We start from the raw sequence: 26,668 nt of genomic DNA, 5'->3' as shown, positions 1-26,668 counted from the left end.
TAGCTTCCCATTACTTCTAACTTATTTCTCTTTTGTTTGGACAGTAATCCACATTGTGACCCCAAGCTGCCAGTTAACAACAGCTACCAGAACCGTCCAGCCAGACTCTTAAGAGAACTCCCACGCGAGTCCTGTCATGCAGTGAACACAAGGAGAATCGTTCAGGGAAACAGCAGGCTCCCCTCCTCCTCTCAAACCTCTGCCAGCGACTCGTGTTGATCAAGGACACAAAGACAGTTCCATGGAATGAGCAGAGGTCTCTGTTACTGTACCTGCACCATGGGGTCACTGTCCCTCCCTCCAGTCAGTCGGTCTCTCTGTCCAGCCCCTGCTTGTTCTCTCTCTGATCTCTCCTTGCCACCTGCATGTGTCTGGTGAGGGAGAGGAGGGGACGGGACAGGGGGGAGGGAGGGTGGGGGGACAGGGGGTCACATTGCTCCTTCAGGGGTAGTGATAATCTGTCTCCTGATTCCCCTCCGTAGTGAGGTTTAGATAGTTAAGCTTATTTGTAGGTCACCGTCTTCAATCTCTCCCTTACCCTGTACACTCTTGCTCACTGTGTCTATGGGGAATGCTGGCAGTTCGAAATTCAATCCTCCACCCTCGGCACTGCCTTACACCCACCCTTACCCCCACCCTCAAATGTCAGCCCCCTTAAAAAGTATCACCCTCTCTCTCCTTCTCTCTCTCCCGCCTACTCTCTCTCTTTGTCTCTCTCTGTCTCTCCCTCCCACTCTCTCCCCTTCTCTCTCTCTCTCTCTCTTTCTCTCTCTCTCTGGCTCCCTCCCACTCTCTCTCTCTCTCTCCTTCACTCTCTCCCCCTTCCCACTCTATCTGTCTGTTTCACATAGGCATGTGTAGACATTCCCTCCAACACATGGTAATCCACTTGGTGACTCAAATTAACATACACAACTGACACTTAAAGAAACATCAAAGGTCTGGCTCTTTATGAAACTCTCCTTAAATGGTCTTTTCAGATCTGGTCAGACTTTAATGTTGTAAGTTCAGAGACACTCCATTGATCCAGTCTCTTTAATGTTGAAGCAGTGCAAATATGATGGGTGAGTCTTCAGCAATAATGGTGCTGTATGAGTTGACCTGTACCAGCCTACATTTCCCATGAAGCGACACCCTTCTACTAACAGAACTCATGTTAACAGGAACTTTGAACTCCAAAAACGCGATATGTGTTTAAATCATGTGATAAGTGGACATTTCCGAGTGAGATAATGTGTCGGATTATTGTTGCCGTGTCAGAGACGTTGAGTTGTTAGTCAAGTCCACCACGCACGATTAAAACTATCGACAAAGGGTAGCGGTTGGTGCTGGCTTATCTTCTGCATCATCATTACAGTTGACATTCGCGAGATGTCTGGCTCTGCTTTGCGTTACTGTAACAAAGTTGTGATTGTAACTGGGGGCTCGAGGGGGATTGGCAGAGGTATTGTCAAAGCCTTTGGTGAGACACGGAGTTTACTACTAATTCGTTTTGATATAAATTGAATTTTATGGAAGATTTGGGTCAGAGTGTGCACTAATATTGAGTTTCTATTGCAGTGGAGAATGGGGCAAAAGTTGTGTTTTGTGCCTTGGAATGTAAGTGAACAAACGTTCAAATAATTGGTTGTCAGCGTCCCAAAAGAATCTGTACATTATTGTATTACATTCTGTACTACAATTATGTGCGACTGCAGTAAACAATCAGACTGTATAAATGAATTAGTTATTATAACTTAAATTGCATGCTACATAGCACAAGGATCGTTCAAATTTGTTTTCTATCTATCTCCAGTGGACACCGCTAAGGCGCTAGAGGCGGCGCTCAACCAGGCTGGGCCAGGTTCATGTCAATTCGTGTCGTGTGACATCTCAAAAGAGGAAGACATCAAGGTAATGAATGTGATAACCTCGTGATGTGTCAAGTGATCCGTCTCCATGAAAACAGTATGTGTGTTCTCAGCATTGTTTGCAAAGACAGTGTTCAACAATTACACGTGCATTTACGTAATACAGGTATTTACGTCAGATTAAACACAACAAATCTTTATTTTATTTTTAAAAGTAACACTTCAATTAATGAATAATGTATACAGGGTTATATACAACACAATATAAAAATAATAATGACAATATGAGTCTAACATCACTATAGGAAAGCATAATCACATAATTATGTGAATAACGTAAGTTATTCTGTGTTACCATAGATTTTATCTTAAGCATTCTCAGTTGGTCACGGTCACTTTTAACACTGTTAGTGCACGTTCCTTTCATATAGGCTTCATTTTTGTCATGGACTCTAAAATCGGTTGATTCATACTATCACTTTTTTCCCCCCAAAGAATTATGTATTATCATATCACTTGTGTGTGATCATCATTTAGCAGAACATTCTCAGACTGCTTGTGAACCGAAGCACAAATGCTCTGTTGAGGGGCCGTTTAGGAAATAATTCAGACTGTCCTCACACAAACACATAAACACACACATTCACATATGACAGGTTCACACACACATTCAGACTACTGAAAAACTCACATCCACATATGTGAAATGCTCGCATCGAAACACAGGCCTATAAAACGTCGGAATCTTTCGAAAATCTTTTTTCAACCTCTCAAACTTGTTCCGACACGGTACAAACTAAGTACCGTCTGCACTCAGTGCTACCGTTGTGGGCCTGATCCATTTAGGACTACAGTTACTGTCTTCCCTGACAGGTTATTTTGCTTCTCTGCAATAGTGACGTGACTGTCATATATATATCTTGAAATTCATCAGCATATGCAAACAGAAAGTTCTTACATGTATCCATCACAAATCAACTACCAATATGCTCCTGACCATTATACTCCAGTCAACTTCATCTTTCCTATTCACAGCAAATGATTACTGTGACAGTTGAGCAGTACGGTCAGATAGACTGTCTGGTCAACAATGCCGGGTGGCGTGAGTACAGCTGCATTGATTTGGAGAGTCAAGATCCAGTGTTATGATTGAAGAAATCTTTCTTGAGTTCATCTTTCTGTAGATAACAACACACCCGTATGTTCTCCCTGCCTCAGACCCGCCCCACAAAACCACGGATGAGACGACAGCAGATGAGTTTAGATATCTCCTCAACCTAAACCTTATCAGCTACTTCCTGACGTCTAAAGTAATTATTCACCTTTTAACGTATCTCTGTGTGTGTGTCTGACAGAGAGTGTGCGATTGCGGTGTGTGTGTGTGAGAGAGAGAGAGGGTGTGAGAGTGTGTGTGTGACAGAGAAAGAGGGATGGAGAGTGTGTATGTGATAGACAGAAAATATGAGTGTGTGTGTGAGAGAGAGAGAGAGAGAGCGAGAACCATGTTGTGATGATATATCCCCTGCCTCCCAGTATGCCTTGCCCATCTGCGAGAGCGCCAGGGAAACATCATTAACATATCCAGCCTGGTGGCCTCCATAGGCCAGAAGCATGCTGTACCTTACGTAGCAACCAAGGTGATTTTAAAAACATTCCACCGCATCGTCATCTCCTGTCTTTTAAAACCATAATCTGCAGCTACATGGGGGTGTCTACTTTAATCCACAAGGGGGCGATCGTTGCCATGACCAAAGCTATGGCAGTGGATGAGAGTCGCTATCAAGTCAGAGTCAACTGGTAAGAACATATCGAAATGTAACAAAACCCAATGATTAACTCAATTTATTAGCATATTTTAGCGACTTTATTTTTTTGATTCGGAATCTTTTTCTGCGTCTTATTGGGAACGTTTATCTATATTTCTCCTCCTCCCCCATCTGCCGTCAGTATTTCTCCCAGTAACGTGATGACGCCACTATGGGAGGAGCTGGCAGGTCACGCAGCGGACGCTGCAGCTACGATAAGGGCGGGAGAAAACGCCCAGGCAAGTTTCTCCTGGGAAGCGAGCCAAGCAAAATATGGCTGATTATTTTGTTTCGAACTGAAGGGTTGGGGGTTGGAGAGCATTTATTTCTTTAATGGTATAATTAACTTGCACGATGCCTCCGCTCAAACACGTTGCACCTTTCCTTCTACAGCTTATTGGTCGGATGGGGACCGAGGTTGAGAGCGGACTGGCAGCGCTGTTTCTGGCGGCGGACGCCACCTTCTGTACAGGGCTAGATCTGCTCCTGAGTGGAGGAGCTGAGCTCAACTACGGATTTAAGAGTCAGGTCCCATAAGATCAGAACTGTTGCAGCCTAGCTACTCTGTCTCAGGTTACCAAACAACTTTATTTTTGATATGGAAAATCATTATTTGTGATTTTGACATTAAATAAAATGCATTTTATGATGATAGGTTGCTGTCGTCGATTATTTACCTTAACCAAACACGAACATTAACGCGCAGTTAGTTTATTGCCGTACGCAAACTAGGCCTACATGTTTGGACTAAACGTATTTAATCTCGTTTAAACTAAATGTATATTTTATATTAAAATATAAAATCTATTATATTTTTATTAAACAGAATCCGACTAAACAACCTTGGCCCTTTTCCATATTTTCAATTAAAAACATAATATAATACCATTAGGATAAAACATTTAAATAAAAAAAACATCGCTACACCAATTCAACAAGCTGCGACATTGGCCTACTTTATGAGGAAGTTACGGGTCTGTTGTTATTTCCAACCCAGCGAGATCACCAATCAAATATCAAGCTTTCTACAACTCCCTACTGGTGGACCAATCACCGCCTTCTCCATTATAATCGTTTGAACTAGATTAACCTTCTAGACTTGCCAAGTAATATGCAGGGTTCTGTAGTTTGTCGAACCACGTAGACGACTTAAATCACACCTACATTTTTAACCATTTATTTTCTTGAGTTGGCGTTCTGATACATTTTCAATAAATATATGGCAGGCACCTAGAACCGATAACACGTCAAACGCAACTGCAATGTTATCACCTGCATATTGTCTTTAAAAGTTGAATATATAGGCTCCTTAAAGACCATAAGAGATATGTGTGGATTATATTCGTGGGAATTAGCATGCGAATGCACACTTATATATTGTAAAACTACACGTTGTGGCTAAATATAGATGTTTTTGATCTTGAAACTGCTGCATAATGTTACAGTACTGGCTATAGTAATTTGAGCCCTATGTCCGATCCGGAACGCAAAACACTAGCGTCTTAACATTTGTTTCCACACGAACAAGTTTACAATTCATTACGCAGCGGCGATGGCAACTCTGCGGACGGTGAGTCCAAAGATCACAGTTTATCTATGTAATTTATCTGTTTATCTCGACCCTCCGTGTAAATAATTAACAACGGACGTTGTGATTATTTTCTGCTGATAACGGGTTTATGAACCATCTCGGTTCACTTTGTAAGCGAGGCCTGTCTTTGGGAATTGCATCAGTAACAAGGGTTGCTTGGTAGATAACTACGTGTAGGAACCTTAGCGTCTTCTGCTAGCCAAGGCAAAGACATCAGCAGGCAACATTATTGCTAAAGGTAAATTGTCAGCTTCTTAAAGACAATGCGCATGTTTTTCCTGGCATATCATCTAGCGTTACGGCACCAATAAATTAACGTTAGGTAAATTCAAGTACATTATAATAAATAATAGACAATAGTTCATTTAACTTGATACATATTTTGAGGAACATAAATGTGTGTTATCTTTCTGTCCTGAGGTTTTCCGATCTTAGGAACAAGACTGTCAAAGTTGTTTTTCTTTTAACTTATGTAAAAAATGACGTTGGGTCTTGACATGACGCGCAGGCGTAGAGCCTGCATATTTTGACAATGCAATTTCTTGGGCACCCAGTTATAGCCTTCTGCAAAGTTCTGCAAAATTCACCTTTACAGCTCTAGTCAGTGCTGAGTGCTGTGAACTTGAAGCTATTTAAAGCGTAGTGCTTGGCACCAGCTGTCTCCACAAACCACAAAACAACGTGCAGGTACTGAACACATAAACACATACAGTAGAAACGATGACACGCAAAACACACGTGCTCTGGTGCTCGTCTATCTCGAGAGGGTTGGAAACGACAGCATGTCACCTTGGCTGAAAGGCCGGTCCGTTCTCATTCAGAAACGTGCGTATCAAGTCAACTTAGCATTAAACCAAAACGTTTTTTTTTCTCTGTGTTTAGGCACTCCATGGACGGTTCATTCAAGCCCTCCCCTTCTCTTTGGGGTCGTTGCGGTTCGCCAGCTCGTCGTTCAAGGTAACAATTACGTAAAAAAGGTGAAGTTAGGATTTCCCCTTTCAGACCAGCTAGATCAACTCACCTCAGAGGTGTAATGAGGTGTGCATGACTGTACCTGTCCAGGCCCTTCACCTGCCTGTTTACTATTTAATACCTGTTATTGCAGGAAGGAAGTCTCCTTGTCCCTCCAGGTGTCTTCTGTATAGACTCTTTAGATCTGTAGCAGCACAGCCTAGAAGGGAAGTCCGGGTCATTGCGTGACTGTGTTTCCCCCCCCCCCCCCCCCCCCCCCCCCCCCCCCTTGCATGCCTGCCTCATGCTTTCACCATTTAATTTACTTCAATTGCTTAATCCAACTGCTTAATTGACCACCAAGATCTCCGGGAGATTCAATTCCCCCTCCCAGTGCATGCACTGCTAATTAAGATGAATTAAACACAGATATTGTATCCTTCCCTGGCTCTGTTTGTCCTCCCTCTCTCCTTCCCTCTCTCCTTCCCTCTCTCCTTCCCTCTCTCCTTCCCTCTCTCCTTCCCTCTCTCCTTCCCTCCCTCCTCCCCTCTCTCCTTCCCTCCCTCCTCCCCTCTCTCCTTCCCTCCCTCCTCCCCTCTCTCCTTCCCTCCCTCCTTCCCTCCCTCCTTCCCTCCCTCCTTCCCTCTCTCCTTCCCTCTCTCCTTCCCTCCCTCCTTCCCTCCCTCCTTCCCTCTCTCCTTCCCTCCCTCCTCCCCTCTCTCCTTCCCTCCCTCCTTCCCTCCCTCCTTCCCTCCCTCCTTCCCTCTCTCCTTCCCTCCCTCCTTCCCTCCCTCCTTCCCTCTCTCCTTCCCTCCCTCCTCCCCTCTCTCCTTCCCTCCCTCCTTCCCTCACTCCTTCCCTCTCTCCTTCCCTCCCTCCTTCCCTCTCTCCTTCCCTCTCTCCTCCCCTCCCTCCTCCCCTCTCTCCTTCCCTCCCTCCTCCCCTCTCTCCTCCCCTCTCTCCTTCCCTCCCTCCTTCCCTCCCTCCTCCCCTCTCTCCTTCCCTCTCTCCTTCCCTCCCTCCTTCCCTCCCTCCTTCCTTCCCTCTCTCCTTCCCTCCCTCCTTCCCTCCCTCCTTCCTTCCCTCTCTCCTTCCCTCCCTCCTCCCCTCTCTCCTTCCCTCCCTCCTTCCCTCCCTCCTCCCCTCTCTCCTTCCCTCTCTCCTTCCCTCCCTCCTTCCCTCCCTCCTTCCTTCCCTCCCTCCTTCCCTCCCTCCCTCCCTCCCTCCCTCCCTCCCTCCCTCCCTCCCTCCCTCCCTCCCCTCCCTCCTTCCCTCTCTCCTTCCCTCTCTCCTTCCCTCCCTCCTCCCCTCTCTCCTTCCCTCCCTCCTCCCCTCTCTCCTTCCCTCCCTCCTTCCCTCTCTCCTTCCCTCCCTCCTTCCATCCCTCCTTCCCTCTCTCCTTCCCTCCCTCCTCCCCTCTCTCCTTCCCTCCCTCCTCCCCTCTCTCCTTCCCTCCCTCCTCCCCTCTCTCCTTCCCTCCCTCCTCCCCTCTCTCCTTCCATCCCTCCTTCCCTCTCTCCTTCCCTCCCTCCTCCCCTCGCTCCTTCCCTCCCTCCTTCCCTCCCTCCGTGTGTGTCTGTTTTGGTGTCTTGTGCCTCCCCACCTCCACCCCAGGCCGCAGACTTGACGATCGAGCACAGCACCGCCCTGCAGCCCAAGCCGGATCCCTCCACCCTGCTGTTTGGGAAGCAGTTCTCTGACCACATGCTCACCATCTTCTGGTCTGAGAAAGAGGGCTGGAAGGCTCCACACATCAAGCCCTTCCAGAACCTGTCCCTCCACCCAGCCAGCTCCGCCCTGCACTACTCTATAGAGGTGAGACACACACACTTACCTGGAAAACATATATCTCCCCACACCGCAGTACTGTACAGAGGAGAGACACAGTCTTAGCTGGAGAGACACATAGATAATCTACAGGCACTCCTGCACTGTGTGGCGGTCTCAAAAGGATTGGATCCGATTGGTGATATGGTTTGTTGTTCCATTAGATGGATGGTTTGAAGTGCCAGATGTAAACGTCTGTGGTTGTGTGTTCTCTCTGTGTGTGTTCTCTGTGTGTGTGTGTGTGTCAGCTGTTTGAGGGCATGAAGGCGTTCCGAGGCGTTGACAAGCACATCAGGCTGTTCAGACCCATGCTGAACATGGAGAGGATGTACCGCAGTGCTGACAGGAGCTGCCTGCCTGTGAGTCGCTCTCTCTCTGTCTCTCTGTGTCTCTCTGTGTCTCTCTGTGTCTCTCTCTCTCTGTCTCTGTCTCTCTGTCTCTCTCTGTCTCTCTCTCTGTCTGTCTCTCTCTGTCTCTCTCTCTCTCTGTCTCTCTCTCCCTCTCTCTCAGCCTTATACAGCCTTACAAATACAGAAGACAATGTCTCTATGACAAAGTTCATGTCAGAATGAGCCGTGTGCCCAGTCGTGCGTGGTCAAGCATCCCTCTCTCCGTCCCTCTCAGCTGTATGACAAGGCAGAGATGCTGGAGTGCATCAGGAAGCTGGTGGAGGTGGACCAGGAGTGGGTGCCCTATTCTCTCGACGCCAGCCTCTACATCAGACCCACCTTCATCGGGATCGAGGTGAGGAGCATTAAAGAAAGAAGGAACAAAATCTCCATCCCATCTGTCCTCTGATAATAGCCTCCCTCCCCTCCCTCCTTCTCCCCCTCCCCCCCTCCCCCCCTCTCTCCCCTCCCTCCCTCCCTCTCCCCCCCCCCCTCCCTCCCTCCCTCCCTCTCCTCCTCAGCCTTCTCTGGGTGTGTCTAGAGCCAGCCAGGCTCTGATCTTCGTCATCCTGGGCCCCGTGGGGCCCTACTTCACCACCGGCTCCTTCAGCCCCGTCTCCCTGCTGGCCGACCCCGGCTACGTCCGCGCCTGGAGGGGTGGGGTGGGCGCCTACAAGATGGGGGGGTGAGCATCCTCCTCTCTCTCACGGTCAGGGGCGTGGGGTTGGTTTTCAAATATGGGGGGGCGGGACAACCGTTCATCATCACTGAAGATGCGGCTGTTAAATATGATTTTCTTAATTTAAAAAAAGGGCGGGTTCTATAAAGGGGGTGGGACGTGTTCCCTCATGTGGCCCCTGCTTACGGTGCTGTTGTCAGTGTTCCTCAGCCACTACAGAAAGGAACATGTATTTGGGGGCGAAGTCCCAGAGTGGATGGGATGTTAGGCTGTCACAAGACGTCTTAATCTGCACCATGACAAACACAACACAAGTGTTCGCAATCCAGTTTGTGGATTGCCTCCAAATGAATTCCTGAGTCACATGCCTCCTTGGCTAAACATTGTACGCGTGTTAGCTGAACGGTAACCAGACGTGTTGTTGTGTGCCTGTCATGGTCATGTAGGGTCGACCTTGCATCAAGGTCATCCTCTGTGTACGGCTGTCGGTTTCTCTGAAATGTAACCCCTCCCCTCTTATCTCTACCATCCCCCTGCCATCATTCATCCCCTCTCTCTTCTCGATCACTCTCCTCCTCTACCTCACATATTTCCTACTTTATCACGTTCTCAATGACTCCTATCTCTCCCTTGCCCCCATTCCCCTCTCTCTCCTCCCTCTCTCTCCTCCCTCCCTCTCTCTCCTCCTCCCTCTCTCTCCTCCCTCTCTCTCCTCCCTCCCTCTCTCTCCTCCCTCCCTCTCTCTCCTCCCTCCCTCTCTCTCCTCCCTCTCTCCTCCTCCTCCTCCTCCTCCTCTCTCAGGAACTATGGCCCTACGATCGCCGTGCAGAATGAGGCCAACCAGCAGGGCTGTCAGCAGGTGCTGTGGCTGTACGGCGAGCAGGAGGAGATCACTGAGGTCGGCACCATGAACCTCTTCATCTACTGGACCAATCAGGACGGAGGTACCGCCTGTCTGTCTGCCTGCCTGCCTGTCTGTCTGCCTGATTGCCTGTGTGTTTATCTGCAGTCAGTCTACTTGTGTGTCCCAGACCAGCTATGTGAGTCCCACATTCCTGGGCCTCTTGGCCGCGTGCCTCTGTCTGCTGCTCTGGGTCGGGTCAGTGTCTCCCCCTGCTGGCCGTCCTGAAACCTGCGCCAATGTCAACCTCAGAACAGTGTTAGGATGGCAGTGGCTGTGTTCTGGGAGCTTCAGTGTATGTATGTGTCAGTATTTATATATATGTGTGTGTGTGTGTGTCTGCAGAGAAAGAGTTGCTGACCCCTCCTCTCGACGGCATCATTCTCCCAGGAGTCACCAGACAGTCCCTGCTGGATCTGGCCCGACAGTGGGTGAGCGTTCCTCGGGCAGCGTCTGTAGGACGGTCCATGTCTAAAGCTGAGCGGGGGGGGGGGGGGGTCTCTGTGGGGAGTCCAGGCTCATGCGTGTCTTCCTGCGTCAGGATGAGTTCAAGGTGACGGAGCGGACCATGACCATGCGGGAGCTGCTGGGGGCGCTGGCGTCCGGCCAGGTGCTTGAGGTGTTCGGGGCGGGGACCGCGTGCGTGGTGTGTCCTGTCGGCAGCCTGCTGTACAAGGGGAAGGTGAGCGGGGGAGGCGGGGTCTGGGCTCCAGGGAATGCTGCTCTGATGTGTGTCTCTCTCTGTCCTGTCTCTCTGTTTTGTGTCTCTTTATGTCCTGTCTCTTTGTCCTGTCTCTCTGTCTTGTCTCTCTCTGTCGTGTCTCTCTGACGTGTCCCTCTCTGTCCTGTCTCTCTCTGTCTTGTCTCTCTGTCCTGTCTCTCTGTCCTGTCTCTCTCTGACGTGTCTCTCTCTGTCCTGTCTCTCTGTCCAGTCTCTCTCTGTCCTGTCTCTCTGTCCAGTCTCTCTCTGTCCTGTCTCTCTGTCCTGTCTCTCTGTCCTGTCTCTCTCTGTCCTGTCTCTCTCTGACGTGTCTCTCTCTGTCCTGTCTCTCTGTCCTGTCTCTCTGTCGTGTCTCTCTGACGTGTCCCTCTCTGTCCTGTCTCTCTGTCCTGTCTCTCTCTGTCTTGTCTCTCTCTGTCGTGTCTCTCTGACGTGTCTCTCTCTGTCCTGTCTCACCAGACCTACCACATCCCCACCATGCAGAACGGGCCTGACCTGGCCAAGAGATTCCACAAGGACCTGACTGACATACAGGTTAGCAGCTTCCCACCGTAGTGCTTCCTGTGGCTGCTTCTTAACAGCGTACTGACTACCAGGGGGAGGTGTGTGTTCAGATGTGGGCGGGGACAGGGGGACATCCTAATAACTGAGGATGATACGGCCGTTTTCTTTGTAAAAAAAAAAGTGGGTGGGATAGATTTGCCGTTTTCAAAACTGCCCCCCCCCCCCCCCATGTATAATGAAACCTACACCCCTGCTTACTGTCATTTTAACAGCATTTTGTTTGCTGCAAAGCAACAAAATGACCATTACAATCTTCTTTTCCTCTCTCCTCTCCGCTCCCGTCCAATACTGCGCTCAGTATGGACGAAACGCGAGTGACTGGGCACCTCTGGTTATCTGATTGGCCACTTGCACACACCAATCACACCAAACCAGCCCTCCGTCTTCCCTGTTCAAGACCAGCAGCTTCTCCTCCAACCATAACTGCAGTCCCACAAGCTGACCCCACGGTGGACACCTGCTGCTCTTGGACATGCCTCCGTTTGTTTCTGTCTTCTGTCCAGAAAGATACTTCTGCTCATCATCAATAAGTAACGCTGGATCTGCAATGTTACAAAATGACTGTTTCCCAAACCTAATGTAGTCTGTCATAGTACTTCTGATGAAGGTAATACTGTTTTCCTGGTTTATTTCATCGTCTGGTCACCTCAAATAAGAGATCTAGATCTAAGATCTTCGTTGATGCTGTTTGAAAGATCAAACACTACAGTACACTAGCCAGCCTCCATGGTCGTTCCTGCAGATAGGCACAAATATATATTTTATTATAAAAACACAAACAGCTGTTGAAACGAAAGCAGCTATTTGTTCCTTTTGTTGATCGTGTTCGTGATTTGGATCATTTGCTAAACTAACAAGCTTTTTACCGTGCTTCTCATATGACCTGTTAACCCTTGTCCCTGGCTGACTGCGTCCAAGCTGTTCCGTGTTTAACCGTCGACAGACGATTTGGATCTGTACCAAGTGACTGGAGCAGGGTCAGGGACGTAGCTGTAGATTGAGGATGGCAGATTCTACGTTGATAAAGTGATGCCTGAGGTGCTTTTAACTATTTCATAGATCAGGAGATTCCTGCTTCATTGTGTCGTTTGACTTCAGAAGGGGCGTTTGGTACTAAATTGAACACAGGAAACATGTGTTTGTCAGATCAGAAAGAGGCTGATGAGAAGATATTGTTCTGGAATTGAGATTGAGATTAAAGAGAAGTGAGTTTTAGGTGAGCTCATGCACGCACAAAGCTAGAGGGTTGTTACACTGTGGAGGGGAGTCTCTTCTGAAGAGAGGAAGAACCTCTGCATCCTGGATGCTGGCAGGAACTCTGCACTAGGACCTGGGTCATCGTCATGGGAACAGTACTTGTCTTTGTTTTCAATTTTTGTCTGGTTTTTAATTTATTGTTTTCCTGGCGTTGGATATGCATTTAATCTCTAGTCTTCCCATGTATTTGCTTGTTTCTATCGGATTCACAGTATATCCAGCTTTGTGTCGTTGTTCGGATGGTGATGAATTCCTCACTCTGAATGTACAGTATTATGGCACCACTCCATATGCCTGTCCTTCAAGTGCCTGACCTGTAGGGTGTCCAGTTGGCCTCCGCTCTGACTGCTCCAGGACTGGATCCTCTACAGAATCGTTTGTATTTTTAAGTTGTATTGTGGGAGTTAGTTCTTCTGTATTTTTGCTGTTACTGTATTTTTACAATAAATGTATTTGGTGTTTCAGTATTTGTGTCCCTGTCTGTCTGTACGGACGTATTTCAGGAACTTTCTGCTTTGGTTCTGATGATTTTTCATGTAAAAGACATGCGTTGGAATGATCTGAGTTGAATCAACGTTATTATACAATCTTCTTCATAGGTTGTTTAATAAGTATTTATAAATAACAAATTTAGATGAATAACAAATGCCCTAAGTATCCTTTAAGTTGGATCTGCCTCTGATGTAGGTAGTAGATAGAACATATCTTAGGTAATTATGATTTAACATTTTTAGCACAATGAATAAATTATCTTCAACCCCAACCTGTCATGTGTAACACCTCATCATTTGTAATAAACACCCATCAAATGACCCTATTTGGAATGTAATTCAACAAGACTCATAGTTCCCACATTGCACAGACCTGAATGCAATCCATTCATTGAAACAGGAATCCCAAGACAAACATTGAATCTCTGAGGGGGATATTACAACAGACTAGAAATCTCCAGTAAACCTGTAGGGGAGGTCTCCATGGAGGTCTAGAGAGGGCTACAGGAGCAGGTTCCAGACCAGAGCCTAGAGGGGGCCAGAGGAGTAGGTTCTCAGAGTCCCATCTCTAGTCCTTGATGGGACACTCCTCTTGGAAGAGCGCCAGGCTGTGCTGGCCCAGAGGGTTGTAGAGGAAGGCATCCACCTCTCCTCCCCCGTTGCTGCTCTTCTGGAAGTGGATCTCCAGCAGGTCCTGCAGGTTCTCCTGCTCCATGACGGCAGGGACACCGGCCAGCAGGACGGTGTGACTGCACTCTGACACCCTGGTCTGAGGGAGGAGGGAGGGAGAGCAGGGGGGAAGGGAAGCAGGGGAGGAGAGGAGGGAGGGAGGTTTGATTTGATTTCCTTCGTAATCTTAGGACAACCTTTTTATATATTTTTGGCATTTTTCATGCTTTATCGAATAGTTTTTAAGTGAAGTATGACAGGAAATGCAGGGAGAGAGGAAGATATGCAGCAAAGGGCCAAGGCTGCATTTGAACGCGCTGCGGTAAGGCCTCAATCCACGAGGTACACACACTCACCCGGTGAACTACCGGGGCGAAAGGACGCCTATTTTAAACCTGTGTTTCATCAAATAAACATACCTGGAAGTGTGTAATCTTCCCGTTCAGGAACGGAGTCACCTTCACTTTGTGTTTCTTCTCTTTCTTCCCAAAGTTCACATCATGTTGCTGCTGGTCCGTCAAACCTTTCGCCACTGTGGAGAGAGCAGCACACCGTGAGCCCCGGAGAGTCTGAGCCCCACAGTACCTGGCCTCATCTGGTCACGGGGGGGCTCGCCTACCGTGGCCGTTGACAAATGTGATGACCACGTTGCCAGAGTCATGCAGCATGTCTGTGGCCTCCACCTCCCCTCCCCCGTTCTTCCCCTTGCTGAAGTGGAGTTCCAGCTTGTCCAGCAGAACCTCCCCTCTCAGCTTGCTGGGTAGGCTGGACACCAGGACACGGTGGGGACAGATCTGGGTGTCCATCTGGCAGCGACAGGCACAAGGAAGACGAGACGACAAAATGTTCTTTAGTTTCAGCATGATTCAAATACTTGTGTTTTATACAGTCTGTCTCTAGCCAGGATCCTCTACACAAGTGGTCTTCATTTTTCAACCCTGGTCTTCAGGGGTCCCCCTGTCCTGCATGTTCTAGATGTTTCCCTGCTCCAACACACCTGGTTCAGATGAACGGGTAGTTACCAGGCTTCTGCTGAGCTTCATAACGACCCGTTCATTTAAACCAGGAGTGTTGGAGCAGGGAAACATCTCGACCATCCAGGACAGTGGGCCTTCAGGACCAGGGCTGAAGACCCTCTCCCCCCCAGCCCAGAGTGAGAGTGAGTGGGCCCCGGTACCTCCACAAGGCTGGGGACCAGCACCTGGACGGGCTTAGCCTCCAGGGTGATGGTGCATTCTCCCAGCTCCACCTTGTGCTCCTTCATTTCCAGGATCTTCCGGGCCACTGAGGAAAGGATGGAGGTCAAAGGTCAAACTCTGTTTCTCAAATGGAAAATCTTAATGAATCTGGGCATCAAGTTATAAAGAGATGTGCTTCATGGGACGATGAAATAGGGTGAGGGCCTATTCACATACAAAACAACATATCCCTTAATTCATACACCCAGAGAGTACCTGAACACAGGGATACTAAAGTATCATCTTACCTTTCTCATCTTCAAAGGTAATGAGTGCAGTGCCCCCTTCCATTGGGTACACAACATGGGGCTTCATCTCGAAGCTCTGTGTTTTTGCATCGTTTCCTGTCACTCCAGTGAATACAACCCTTTTCTCCGGCACAGCAGTGGACACCTAAAAGAACGTCTACCAGTGACCTTTCACAACACAGAGACACACCAACCGTGAGCCTACGGTGTTAATAGTTGGGTCTTACTGCGGTCTGCTGTCTGAGGTGGTAGTTATCCTTATCCAGCTGGCTCTGTTGTTCCAGCGCTGCGTCGATCTCCTCTTTCAATCTGACCTCATCCCTGCGCAGGCTGGCCAACCTCATCTGCAGGGAAAAACTCCGTTCTAATCAAGCAATCACATATTTTAACAGCAAACATCAGTGAAACCAAACTTAATTAGCATCAAGTTACCATCGACGGAAAGCGAAATGACTATATAGCCTACCGTTTCGTTTTCAACCGTTTTGGCATGACTGGCATCATCTTCTTCCAGCGCTTGTCTTAGAATGTTTGTACGCCGTTGGAACTGAAGTTCTAGGTCTTTTACTTTATATACTCCTGTGGCCAAGTCCTGTTGCTCTTGAAGCACGAGACGGTGTTGTTCCTGTCAACATAAAGCCAATAAACTACAGCGGAACAGAGGGGTAACCTTTAACACGAATCCTTTATATATAAAAATGTATTTGTAAAGCCCTTTTTCAATGCCACATATTCTGGGTAGCCTATGGGGGTCATGGGGTCAGAAATAGTCAAATATTAAGCTACCACATTTAGTGTCGCCTATAGATAGGCCTAGTTGAAAAGATTTAGGACACATTTCCAAACAGAAAAAATGCTAGGCCTACTATTCGACAAGCGTCTATAGCGTTATAACGTCCTCACACAATCAAAACTTTATTTTACCTTATATTTGACTATTTGTTCTTGAATTCCTTCCATTGTGTCTGTGTCACCATTAATTACAATTGAGAAATCCTGAAAGACAAGGCAACTCCATTAGCAAAGGCCGATTACTATTCATTCTGTCGTGAAATCTTAAACTGCAGTAATTATATTGCGCAAAAATACATTGATATTGTCAATTACCTCGTCTGAAGACATTTGAAGATTTACTAAAATACACAATGTTCGGCGTCGATGTTTTGTTTCGGTTCAGACAACTATGAAAGACAAATTTAAAACACGGTCTGTAGCCTATCCTTCGAAGTCAAAATGTTATTCTCACATGCTAGTATACAAGCAGACACTTGTTAGGCTATGCCTCTTAGTTATTGACAATCAATTACAAAAAGAAAAAATATATATGTAGTGCCAATGCTAACTTACCAATTGTGTTCGGATTGTGATTGCTTTCTTTCGGTTTCATTTCTAAACTTACTGGATGAGTCATGATGCTGCTTGCTGGACTCCACGCCTCATTTTGAGTTGATTCCCTGTCCATTTATCCTGTGTTATCTATCCTATATTTATCTTAATAATCAGTGCAAAACTAGAGTTTATCGCATTTCAATCCATTTTCAGTTTGGCACGTCAAAACAAAGACGGTCCCTTTTCAGCATCCTTCTCCATTTGTATTTTAATACATTTCATTGGTCATCCATCTTTGAATCAGTGAATCAGGTGGTTTATTTCAGAACGGCTGGCAGGCTTCAGGTGTATTTGATCACGTGGGATACAGGTGCTGACCTGCGGTCATTAGAAGCCCTGCGACTTGCTTGTAAGTGCTGTAACAATATCTGATATGAAAGTGCTCGAAGAATGATATCTGATATGAACGGTACTCTTACCAGACCAAGACACAAAAGACAACAAATCCATTTTTATACATTTATTTGTGAAACCAAAGTGAGCCTAGAATCGGAGCTTCTGGAAGAACCATTTGTTCTTGCCTGTCTTGTATCTGTCAAAAGAAGAAAAGAATCAGACAACGCCTTTCAGAAGAACAGAAAACAAAGATGGAGGCAGTTGAGCAGACATGTGGGCGGAGCCAGGGTTCCTCACCTCTCCTCAAACTTGATCTTGGCCTCCCTCCTGGCTTTACGCTTCAGGGCAGGGTCTCTGAAGACGTCCTTGTTGACGACGGTTTTGTCCAGGGGAATGTCAACTGAGTACCTGTTTAGACAGCAGGGGGCGGAGTCAGAAGGGGGCGGAGTCAGAAGGGTGTCTACCTGTCCTACACACGAGCACCATGGAAACAGTACGACAGCCAAGGCAGTCTGTTCCATTTCAAAACCAGCCACACAACCAGAAAAAAAGGATTCATTCAGCTCTGATTTTAAATGAATCTGACTGGAATTCAACTCAATGATCTAACATGAACATTTATTCATAGATCGCAATGACATACTGGATGTCCAACCCATCCATGGTACAGTGCTCTGCCCAGTATAGAGCATCCCCTGCCAGAGCAATCAAAGGGGGGGTCCACCCAGGCCTGCTCTGTCCCACACTGTTTCAAATCACACAGCTTGATGCCACTAATCCCTATGGATGCTTCTGTGCAGTGATTCTCAACCCTGGTCCTCAGGTACCCCCTGTCCTGCATGTTTGAGATGTTTCCCTGCTCCAACACACCTGATTCAAATGAATGGGTCGTTATCTATCTATGCAGAAGCCTGCTAACGAGGACAGGGGGTACTTTAGTGAACAAGCCGCACGGAAACATCCAGAGATCTGCAGGGCTGGATACATTCAAGCTGTGTGCATGTAAACAACTCCTTCTGGGTGAGGAGTGTCCGAACACTGAAAGGACAGGATGTCATCTGGTGAGTCTCCTCTCAGCCAGCGCCTCTTGTGGTTACCCCCCATCAGTACACACCTGGTGGGCATCAAGTGGTTGTAGTTGTACACCTTGACGAAGGCCTTGATCTTGGAGCGTTTGGCAACCTTCTTCTTGCTCATGGTCGTGGTCACCTTGCGGGGGTAGCGGTCGATCCCGGAGACCAGAGCGTGGCTGTAGGGGCGGTCTGAGGTGCCATCGTCAATGTTCTGAAGGAGAAGGAGCAAGAATGGTGCACAGGACTTTCAGGAGGGGAAGCAGTTACTGTTCAACTGATTCAGATGAGGTTCTAATGATTCACTCTACTAGACTCAGCAGAAGCCTGGTAACGAACAATTCATTTGAATCAGGTGTGATGAGGTGAACATGCAGGGCAGAGGGTCACTGAAGACCAGGGTTGAGAAAACCCTGATTAGGATGTTATGCTGTCTACATAAACGTCTTTGAATGGCATGAATCAGCCAATGCATACAACTGTTACGCATGTACCATCTGACATGTAACAAACTGCATGCAAGTAGAAAGAACGACCAGCAACTGAGGTGATGTTACCTTGACAATGACAGCTTTGCGTCCAGCGTAACGTCCAGCGAGGACCATTACCACCTTGCCAGGTTTCATGAACTTGCCCATGTCTGGAAAAGTCAACAAGCGACATCAGTCATCATGTAGTACGATTAGGTGCATCATTGCTACATTTAACAAGTTGGTAAGGTAAATGACGTTAGTCAGTATTTCTTTTGAGATCGCCTCATTCAGTACAGTGCTCAAATCACTTAGTGATCCATTTCTGGCAATTCAGTTACTAGCTATATTAGCGAGTTGAAGCGAGCCATTAGCAGCTTCATTGCCTAGGCAAAACTGATGCAAACTGAGAAACTATCTAGTAAACATAACCAATGCGTTCTAACTGGTCGTTTGAGCCATTACTGGTTTTTAACCATCTTGAATCGTAAAATGTTTTAATCTCAGAGCCCACATCATGGAAGCTGCCATGTTGGTAAGACAGCTAGCGGTAGGAAATACCAACCCAACCTAAATGTGTTGTTTTTCAACACGGATGCTTAAACATCGAGCATATACAGCATGTTCAGTTCCTTACTTTTAGTGCAATATAACAGCGTAAAAAGAATGTGTGAAAATTGCTGTAATTTGCCGATGGATGACGATTATTTCAATTGTAATTTTACTTACTAGTGCTGTTCTGTGGCCACCGCTAACAGGAAAGGAAGTTGGGAGGATTTTCGTGACCTTTCACATCAGACTAACCATACGTCATTTCCGGATGTAGGTAAGCGCATTGAAACGTTTACCATGCCACTGCATCGTTGACAATGTTTATACTATCAATGCGAGTGATAATAGTTTGTAATGATACATACGCTATGTATTAATTAATCATAAATGTATATGTACATGTATTTATATCAAAGAGACGAGGCTTGTTGGCTTGAGGTTTTGTATTTGCTTAGACAACAAATAAACAATAATTCGTCAGAATGCGATTAGACTTAGGACATTTAAATTATGAGTAAATAATAATGGACAAATATATATAAATATACTAATGTGGTGTGACTTACTGCACTACATGTAGACTACTAGAGCACTTGAAATGTGTTCTAGGGTGAACACAGAACACAGCTGTTATGGACGCTATTTAGTCACATGGACATCTCAGACACAAATGCCTCTCTTATAACAGTGGTTCTCAACCCTGGTCCTCAGCTAACCTCTGTCCTGCATGTTTTAGATGTTTCCCTGCTCCAACACACCTGATTCAAATAAATGGCTCGTTATCTAGCTCTGTAGAAGCCTGGTAACAAACATGCATTAGAATCAGGTGTGTTGGAGCAGGGAAACATGCATTAGAATCAGGTGTGTTGGAGCAGGGAAACATGCATTAGAATCAGGTGTGTTGGAGCAGGGAAACATGCATTAGAATCAGGTGTGTTGGAGCAGGGAAACATGCATTAGAATCAGGTGTGTTGGAGCAGGGAAACATCTATGCAGGCCAAGGTGGTACAAGGACCAGGGTTGAGAGAGGCTGCCATGGAAGAAGATCTGTCCTACCACCCTTAACATACTAACACGCCAGGGGAACGTAGGGGGCAGGTTACATCACATTTATACAACAAACAGAAGGTTAATATACATTTAGAGAATAACAAATCATAACACACTGGAAAGGTACGAGAACATGTCAGGAGGAAAGCACACAACACATCTGTTTCATAACATTCATGCTTTGAACATTCAGATACACATGTGATTCACATGTGATAAGATAACATTTCACTTCAAATGTTTTTACTGATCTCTGCAAACTCAAGAAAAGAAACAGAAATTGACCACATCCCATATCATTATAAATCAGAGAGATGTATATAATTAAATACATTGCAGTTTAGGAATCAACACGTATTCATGTAATAATCAACATGTATTCATGTAATAATCAACATGTATTCATGTAATAATCTTAATTGAAATAAGTGACATTGGTGAAATCAGCAGCACTTACTACAGGGTGTACACGTCATCCACATGAACACATGAGGCTTCGTTCAACCAATCAGATCATTTCTCACAACGGTATAAGGAGTGAAAGGTTTAATGCGACAGTTTAATTCGCCTGTTTCACAATACAATCTTTCCAAGTTATACAATCATGAGCCGGTAAGAGGGGGTACTCTTATGTCAGTTGTAATTGACCCGATTGCGGTGAATTGTGGTCGATCAGTCCTCCATGGATTCACTGTAATAAGACACGCATTACATACACCAGTGGTTCCCAACCCTGGTCCTCAGGGACCCCCTGTCCTGCATGTTTTAGATGTTTCCCTGCTCCAACACACCTGATTCAAATTAATGGGTTGTTATCCAGCTCATCAGAAGCCTGCTTATGACCATTCATTTGAATCAGGTGTGTTGGAGCAGGGAAACATCTAAAACATGCAGGACAGGTTTGGGAACCACAGACTTACAGTCACCAATGCAAGGTAACACAGAGCTTTGGTATATGGTGTCACTGTCCTGTGTTATGTGGAATAACGTTACTTTGGGTCTCATTAGCAATCAACCATTACATGGATGATCGTTTCAGTATCCTATTACAGTAAAAGGCCCCAACCACATTCCTGCGTGGGGCCAACTCATCTCCATAGGGATAAGACATACAAAAGCGTCAAGTTTCTACTAGTGAGGCGTTCAGTATGGTCTTCTACTCAGACATCAAGGGATTAGCATCAGTCGCTAGCGTCATGCACGAGAGCGAGAGCTACTGTCGCGGACCGTTCCTAAGGCTGTGTAGCCGAACGGCGTGTAGAAGAGTGACGCGGACGACTTTGTCACGATGAGCACGAGTGGCAAAGTTGCGTTTGTTAACTGAAACGTTAACGTCAAGTGTTTGAAGCTACACGTCAAGAGGTTGGTAGAAAAACAACTCGCAGCTTGAAATCACAGAGCTTGATAAGGATCTAGTGGCATCCTGGTCGTAGCTGTGTAGTGTTAAAGACCTTTTGATGCTCAGTAGTAATCTATGTAATGCATCACCTAAACTTTCAGGAGGGCTTTATATTTAATAAACCTTCAGATCACGGATAATGGTTGTGATAATAGTTCATATAAGACCAAACCAAGTTACAGAATATCAAATAGACCATGCAACCAAACATCACACACTTGTTTTGGGTTGAACAGCGATTTAAAATCGACCACTTTGGAGAGGGTAGACGCTTTGCCAGCTAGGAGACAAACCAAACCACGCTTCCTGCTTCACAAACCTTTTTCGCCACGTTTGAAGTCTGAGACCCATTCTTAACAAACTGAACGAATCAGTCAATAACACTGATAAGTACCAGAGGAAAACTACAACCAGCGGTGAGGTCACGGCCCCACCTCGAAGCCAGGTCTAGCGCCCCCCTCAGGTCACAACTCAGAAGGCGTCCTTGATGTTCTTGAGCTGTCGCACCGCCAGGTCCACGGGCAGGTTGAAGCGGAGGTGACTGACGCGCCCCAGGATCCTCAGCGCTCCCTCGAACCCCGTCTGGGCCATGTAGCTCCAGGCCTGGTAGTGGGGGTGCACCAGGGGGCCCGACTTACACAGCAGGTTGAGCCAGGACACCAGCCTCTGCTCGTTCAGCGCCATGCACACCAGCGCCTTGAACTCCGAGTCCGCTCCTCGCTTGTAGCGGTCGTGCTCCTGCAGGACCGAGTGGATCGCCCAGAGCAGGGACTGTTTGGGGGTGACGGTGACGGGGCCCCCGCCCATGGGAAGGCTAAAGGACTGGGAGAGCTGGCGGGCGGGCGACTCCACGAAGGCCTTGCCGTTCTTGGAGTGGTAGTACTTGACGAACAGCTCCCAGGGGTGCATGGTCTGCGGGGCGGAGCTGCGAGGCAGCAGGCAGGAGATGGGGGCCAGCACCAGGCTCATGCCCTGGGAGGGGGCGTAGAGGCCGTGGGCCAGCAGGTCCCTCAAGGCCAAGGCCAGCTCCTTCCTCACGGCGGCCGTCAGCTCGTCCCGGGGCCCCAGGGCCGCGCTGCTGCTGGAGTAGCTCACCACGTGATCCACCGACGGCTGCCTGCAGGAGGCCATGACTCGAACCCTCTCCACGGCCCCCTCCAGGCGCTGCAGGAGGGGCCCGTAGCCCTGGCCCCCGTCGCTGTGGGACCACATCGGGGGGACGCGGCCGGCGGCACAGCCGAACTGGCTGACGGCGAAGATCTGCAGCACGGCCAGGGCGCGCTGGATCAGCTGCAGCCCCGTGTCGCGCACCTTCTGCGCATGCTCAGCATCCACTACCGAGAGACACGGCCAAACACATTCACATCAATCCGCTCATTATTCATAGAGCACTTTTCAAAAAACGACTGTCGTCGACCAATGTGCTGTACGTAAACATGGGATGTCATCAGGCAGCGTCACATGTTGAAGGTCCTATCAAAGGTTTTTCTGCTTGGTTTTTAAACTGAGTCGTGTGGGGGCGGTTCAGCATCGGAACTCACGCATCTACTGGGATGCTGTACCAGGGGCGGAGGATTCATTATACGCTACTGTGCAGTCTACCATTATATGCTACTCTGCAGTCTACCGCACAATTACAAAATAAACAATCCTACACTCCTGTGTTGTACAGTTATGGCTATGGTCGTAATGTTGCTAGCCGGCTGGGAGAGAAGGGAAGACACCACAGGGTGAATACTGACTTTTCTTGCGTCCTCCAGAGGCTCTGGTGTTGGACCCAGCGATCCCCTGCTGCTGGCTGGGAGACCCGTCAGAGAGGAGGGGGTTCCCAACTTCGTCTACAGGAGGAGGGCAGGAGGAAGGCAGGAGAGGAAAGGAGGAGGGCAGGAGGAGGGCAGGAGAGGAAAGGAGGGGTTATTTCGGTGCAGTAGTTATACTCTAATCGAAATGTATTTGTACAGCCCTTTGGACAAGCAGTGTGACCGAGGGCTTCACACGCCCACAGAACTGCACCTCTGCCAACCTCAACCCTCAAGAAGAGGAGGAGGAACTCCCAGGAAAACTCATTGAGGCCAATGGATGTTAGAAACCATGTGAGGAGCAGTTCATTGAGGGCTGCCCTCCTCCAGAGACGGCTGGTGACAGAGAGGTGCTGAACACAGTCATACTCCAATAGAATACTGACACACTGCCTTTTCCTACAGAGGCGATAGGTAAAGTCTGTGTGCGTATTAAAAGTAGACATCTATGTACACTGATACTGGTTTATATCAGCATCCTGTCCTGATAGCGAAGGTCAGCCTTAGTTCAGACGTCCACAGTCAGCAGGTGGTTAGGAGGGTGAGGTAGACCCAGGTAACCAGGGTTAGGGTTAGGAGGGTGAGGTAAATATACCCTGGATGAAGTTGATGAACATCTCCAGGTCTCTGATCTGGGTTTTCAGCTGGTCCACCAGCTGCTCTTTGACCCGGGCTGGGTTGACGATCTGAGCGATGGCTGCGTCGACTCTCTGCCTCAGCTCCTCTGGGGTCAGGTTCCCGATGTCCTCGTTCAGGTTCACGTCCAGCTTCTTAATCAGCTCGTCGATGATCACCTGGCGGTCAAACTGTAGTTAGCGCCGCCGCTAACAACGCTCAGGACCTAACAAGGGATTTATAACTCGGCTAATGATTTGAAAACGTTTTCTTAGCGGCCGATTTGGATTAGCGTGATGTCGCTGTGGAGAGAGGGAGGAGGCCCTACCTTCTGTCTCTCCATCACTACAGCCTGAGGCAGGGAGTCGTAGCTGCCCTCCTGGTAGGCAAAGCGCTCCAGGTCGTCCAGCTGCGTTTTCAGCTGGATGATGAGGTCCTTCTGCTTCTCTCTCTGGACCTCCAGACGCTCTCTCTTCTCCCTCTCGCTCTGCAGGAGAGGGGGGGAGGAGACGCTCAGACAGGGGCTCAGGTGAAGGGAAGGGGGGGAGGGAAGAGGAGAGAATGTAGCACAACAGCAGGCAGTCTCTGGCTGTTTCTAGAATGCAAGACATGCACTGCGGTGTGGAAGTGTCCTTGAGCAAGACTCTGGACCCCAAGTGGCTCCTGATGTGCAGGCCAGCACCTTGCATGGCAGCTCCGCCCCGTCAGAGTGTGTGTGTGTGTGTGTATGGTGAGTGTGTGTTTGTGTGTGTGTGTGAATGAATGGGTGAATGAGAGGCCAAAAACGTGCTTTGAGTGCCGCCAAGGTAGAATTCCGCTGCATAAATGCAGTCCATTAAGCATTTACCATGCACATGTCACTACACAAGACAACTCTACAGAAGTGGCTTGGAAGGTCAGGGGCAAGTGGACTGATCCTGGGGACACAGCTGCAGTTATACTCACCAAGTCCTCCTGCTAGGAAAGCATGTCAAAGGAAGAGAAAAAGAACTGGGTTGAGATACATCCCTAACCGGGTATGACCCCTTGGGTTCAATTGAAAGCGCCAGAGAATAAACATTAGATGTTCGGTTTAATTTAGCTGTGCACACACGGGCTAGATTGCACAGCTACCGTTGTGCCGGAGGGGTGTGCGTTGACGGTGCGTGAGTCACTGTTTGCACCACCATTTTCTGTTTTCCTCCAGTGAACAGATCAGGTTTGATCTGCTCCCGATAATATTGAAACAAAGGAAAACAACCCACCCATGTAATTCTGTAAAGTTTGCATCTGCATGCATGCATACATAGCCTACAGCTGTCAGACAATGATGACAACAAAGTATCCAGGATATGTTTTTCAGAAATGCTAGTCGGCAGGTGTACACCCACACAATCGAAGTACCCATGGCAGACAATCGGGACAACTCACCGAGTTTTCCAAATGTTTTGTATCCTGTGCTCGGCATCCTACGACGTGAGGGCAGCCTTTGAAAGCGAACTCTTCCAGTTCCACTAACATCCTCTCCTTCTCGTCAGTCTGAGCATGAACAATCTGCTTCAGCCTGAACTGCACCTGAGCAAAGTGAGATGTTAGCGCTAGCAGCGAAGAATTCAGCTGTGCCTGTTCCTCCTCCAGCTTCCTTAGTTTGGACGCCATCTCCGGCTCACTGGCCGAGACGGATCCTTTCCTTCTCGGTTCGGTCGTGTGTCCAATTCGACTCTCATCCTCCGGGTTGGCAACAGCCCCAACGGGCGCCCATCTCTCCCCAGCACTGGCGAAGGCAGCCTCGCTGTCCGAAGTTGACAGTTCCTCTGTCGACATCTTTGACAAATTTTATTTACGGAGATGTACTACGAAATGTAATCGCTTGTAAATTAATAAATAGTCCCACTGTTTTGTTTAGTATTGTTTATGAACCGCTTAAATAATAGGATAAAAAATAAGGATTAGCTACGAACAGACAGGTGCATCGCCATCTTTACAGCAATGATTCATTTCCTACGTCAAAATGGGAGGGGCCCCAACAAGCCAAACAGTGCAACGTCAACACGGTGAACACAATAGCACTCGGTATGGAAGCAAATCGTGACCAAAATTCAAATGAAAATGCATTTCCAGAAATGCATTTTCATTTTAAGAATGTGGCTGCATTATTTGACTCATAAATCAAATTAGTATTCAATCATCCTATTTGCATTTTCATTTTCTTCTTTAAGACTGCTCATTCTTTCCCTTAATTAAAATGAAAACGAAAAAGACATTTGAAATTTAATTTTCAAAATATGCCCCAGCAAATAGATACCAAAATTCAATTTGAAATGTAAAATTTGAAAATGAAAATGCATTTCCAGAAATGCATTTTCATTTTAAGAACGTGGCTGCAAAATCGTGACCACAATTCAAATTCAAATGCATTTCCAGAATTGCATTTTCATTTTCAAGAACGTGGCTGCAAAATCGTGACCACAATTCAAATTCAAATGCATTTCCAGAAATGCATTTTCATTTTAAGAACGTGGCTGCAAAATCGTGACCACAATTCAAATTCAAATGTATTTCCAGAAATGCATTTTCATTTTAAGAATGTGGCTGCATTATTTGACTCATAAATCAAATTAGTACTGATTAGTACTGAGCGGACATTGCATTTTCATTTTCATGTTCTGCCCGCAAAGAACTGCCCATAATTCGAAAACGAAAATGCATTCTGAGCGGCGCAGTAGAGTGACGTCAGTAGCCGCTCTTCTTCAGCTCCCTGCTGACCGAGCTACCCATCTTGTTCGGTAGGGGGCGGTGTGCACATACACATTGCATTACATGACAAA

General features: G+C 47.4%; 5 protein-coding genes across 6 annotated transcripts; 2 read left to right on the top strand and 3 right to left on the bottom strand.

Moving 5' to 3' along the window:
- Nucleotides 1-1,165: 1,165 nt before the first annotated feature.
- On the top strand, nucleotides 1,166-4,307 carry hsd17b14 (hydroxysteroid (17-beta) dehydrogenase 14). Its single transcript, XM_047038514.1, is given in 10 exon segments — nucleotides 1,166-1,462; nucleotides 1,561-1,599; nucleotides 1,796-1,893; nucleotides 2,886-2,952; nucleotides 3,069-3,160; nucleotides 3,384-3,393; nucleotides 3,396-3,487; nucleotides 3,580-3,647; nucleotides 3,798-3,894; nucleotides 4,049-4,307. Coding segments are annotated over 10 exon segments (798 nt in total). The 5' UTR covers nucleotides 1,166-1,371; the 3' UTR covers nucleotides 4,193-4,307.
- An 817-nt stretch (nucleotides 4,308-5,124) lies between these two features.
- bcat2 (branched chain amino-acid transaminase 2, mitochondrial) lies at nucleotides 5,125-13,002 on the top strand. The gene is made up of 11 exons (XM_047038485.1): nucleotides 5,125-5,225; nucleotides 6,129-6,203; nucleotides 7,812-8,012; nucleotides 8,273-8,383; nucleotides 8,649-8,768; nucleotides 8,935-9,098; nucleotides 9,894-10,036; nucleotides 10,339-10,424; nucleotides 10,535-10,675; nucleotides 11,174-11,248; nucleotides 11,577-13,002. The coding sequence occupies exons 1-11, from the start codon at nucleotides 5,208-5,210 to the stop codon at nucleotides 11,616-11,618; spliced, it is 1,176 nt and encodes a 391-aa protein (XP_046894441.1). The 5' UTR covers nucleotides 5,125-5,207; the 3' UTR covers nucleotides 11,619-13,002.
- Nucleotides 13,003-13,111: 109 nt separating this feature from the next.
- ifi35 (interferon-induced protein 35) lies at nucleotides 13,112-16,632 on the bottom strand. The gene is made up of 10 exons (XM_047038490.1): nucleotides 16,529-16,632; nucleotides 16,289-16,362; nucleotides 16,106-16,177; nucleotides 15,648-15,806; nucleotides 15,409-15,525; nucleotides 15,182-15,326; nucleotides 14,873-14,979; nucleotides 14,315-14,501; nucleotides 14,115-14,227; nucleotides 13,112-13,795 (listed from the first exon to the last, which is right to left on the bottom strand). Exons 2-10 carry the CDS (start codon nucleotides 16,301-16,303, stop codon nucleotides 13,595-13,597), a joined length of 1,116 nt encoding a protein of 371 aa, XP_046894446.1. The 5' UTR covers nucleotides 16,304-16,362; nucleotides 16,529-16,632; the 3' UTR covers nucleotides 13,112-13,594.
- Nucleotides 16,633-17,015: 383 nt separating this feature from the next.
- rpl27 (ribosomal protein L27) lies at nucleotides 17,016-19,256 on the bottom strand. Its single transcript, XM_047038552.1, has 5 exons — nucleotides 19,176-19,256; nucleotides 18,534-18,616; nucleotides 18,021-18,190; nucleotides 17,204-17,314; nucleotides 17,016-17,102 (listed from the first exon to the last, which is right to left on the bottom strand). Exons 2-5 carry the CDS (start codon nucleotides 18,612-18,614, stop codon nucleotides 17,054-17,056), a joined length of 411 nt encoding a protein of 136 aa, XP_046894508.1. The 5' UTR covers nucleotides 18,615-18,616; nucleotides 19,176-19,256; the 3' UTR covers nucleotides 17,016-17,053.
- A 1,618-nt stretch (nucleotides 19,257-20,874) lies between these two features.
- rundc1 (RUN domain containing 1) lies at nucleotides 20,875-25,838 on the bottom strand. Of its 2 annotated transcripts, XM_047038440.1 has the most exons (6): nucleotides 25,272-25,838; nucleotides 24,807-24,818; nucleotides 24,190-24,348; nucleotides 23,842-24,040; nucleotides 23,190-23,285; nucleotides 20,875-22,781 (listed from the first exon to the last, which is right to left on the bottom strand). In XM_047038440.1, exons 1-6 carry the CDS (start codon nucleotides 25,662-25,664, stop codon nucleotides 21,919-21,921), a joined length of 1,722 nt encoding a protein of 573 aa, XP_046894396.1. In that variant the 5' UTR covers nucleotides 25,665-25,838; the 3' UTR covers nucleotides 20,875-21,918. The 2 variants fall into 2 exon arrangements, with proteins under 2 accessions (XP_046894396.1, XP_046894397.1); XM_047038441.1 differs by lacking the exon at nucleotides 24,807-24,818.
- Nucleotides 25,839-26,668: the final 830 nt, after the last annotated feature.

Source organism: Hypomesus transpacificus, chromosome 17 (genome assembly GCF_021917145.1).
Source record: "Hypomesus transpacificus isolate Combined female chromosome 17, fHypTra1, whole genome shotgun sequence".
In the NCBI taxonomy this organism is placed as follows: domain Eukaryota; kingdom Metazoa; phylum Chordata; class Actinopteri; order Osmeriformes; family Osmeridae; genus Hypomesus; species Hypomesus transpacificus.
Note: the sequence above shows the minus strand (reverse complement) of the source record. Positions and strands in the feature narration are given on the sequence as shown.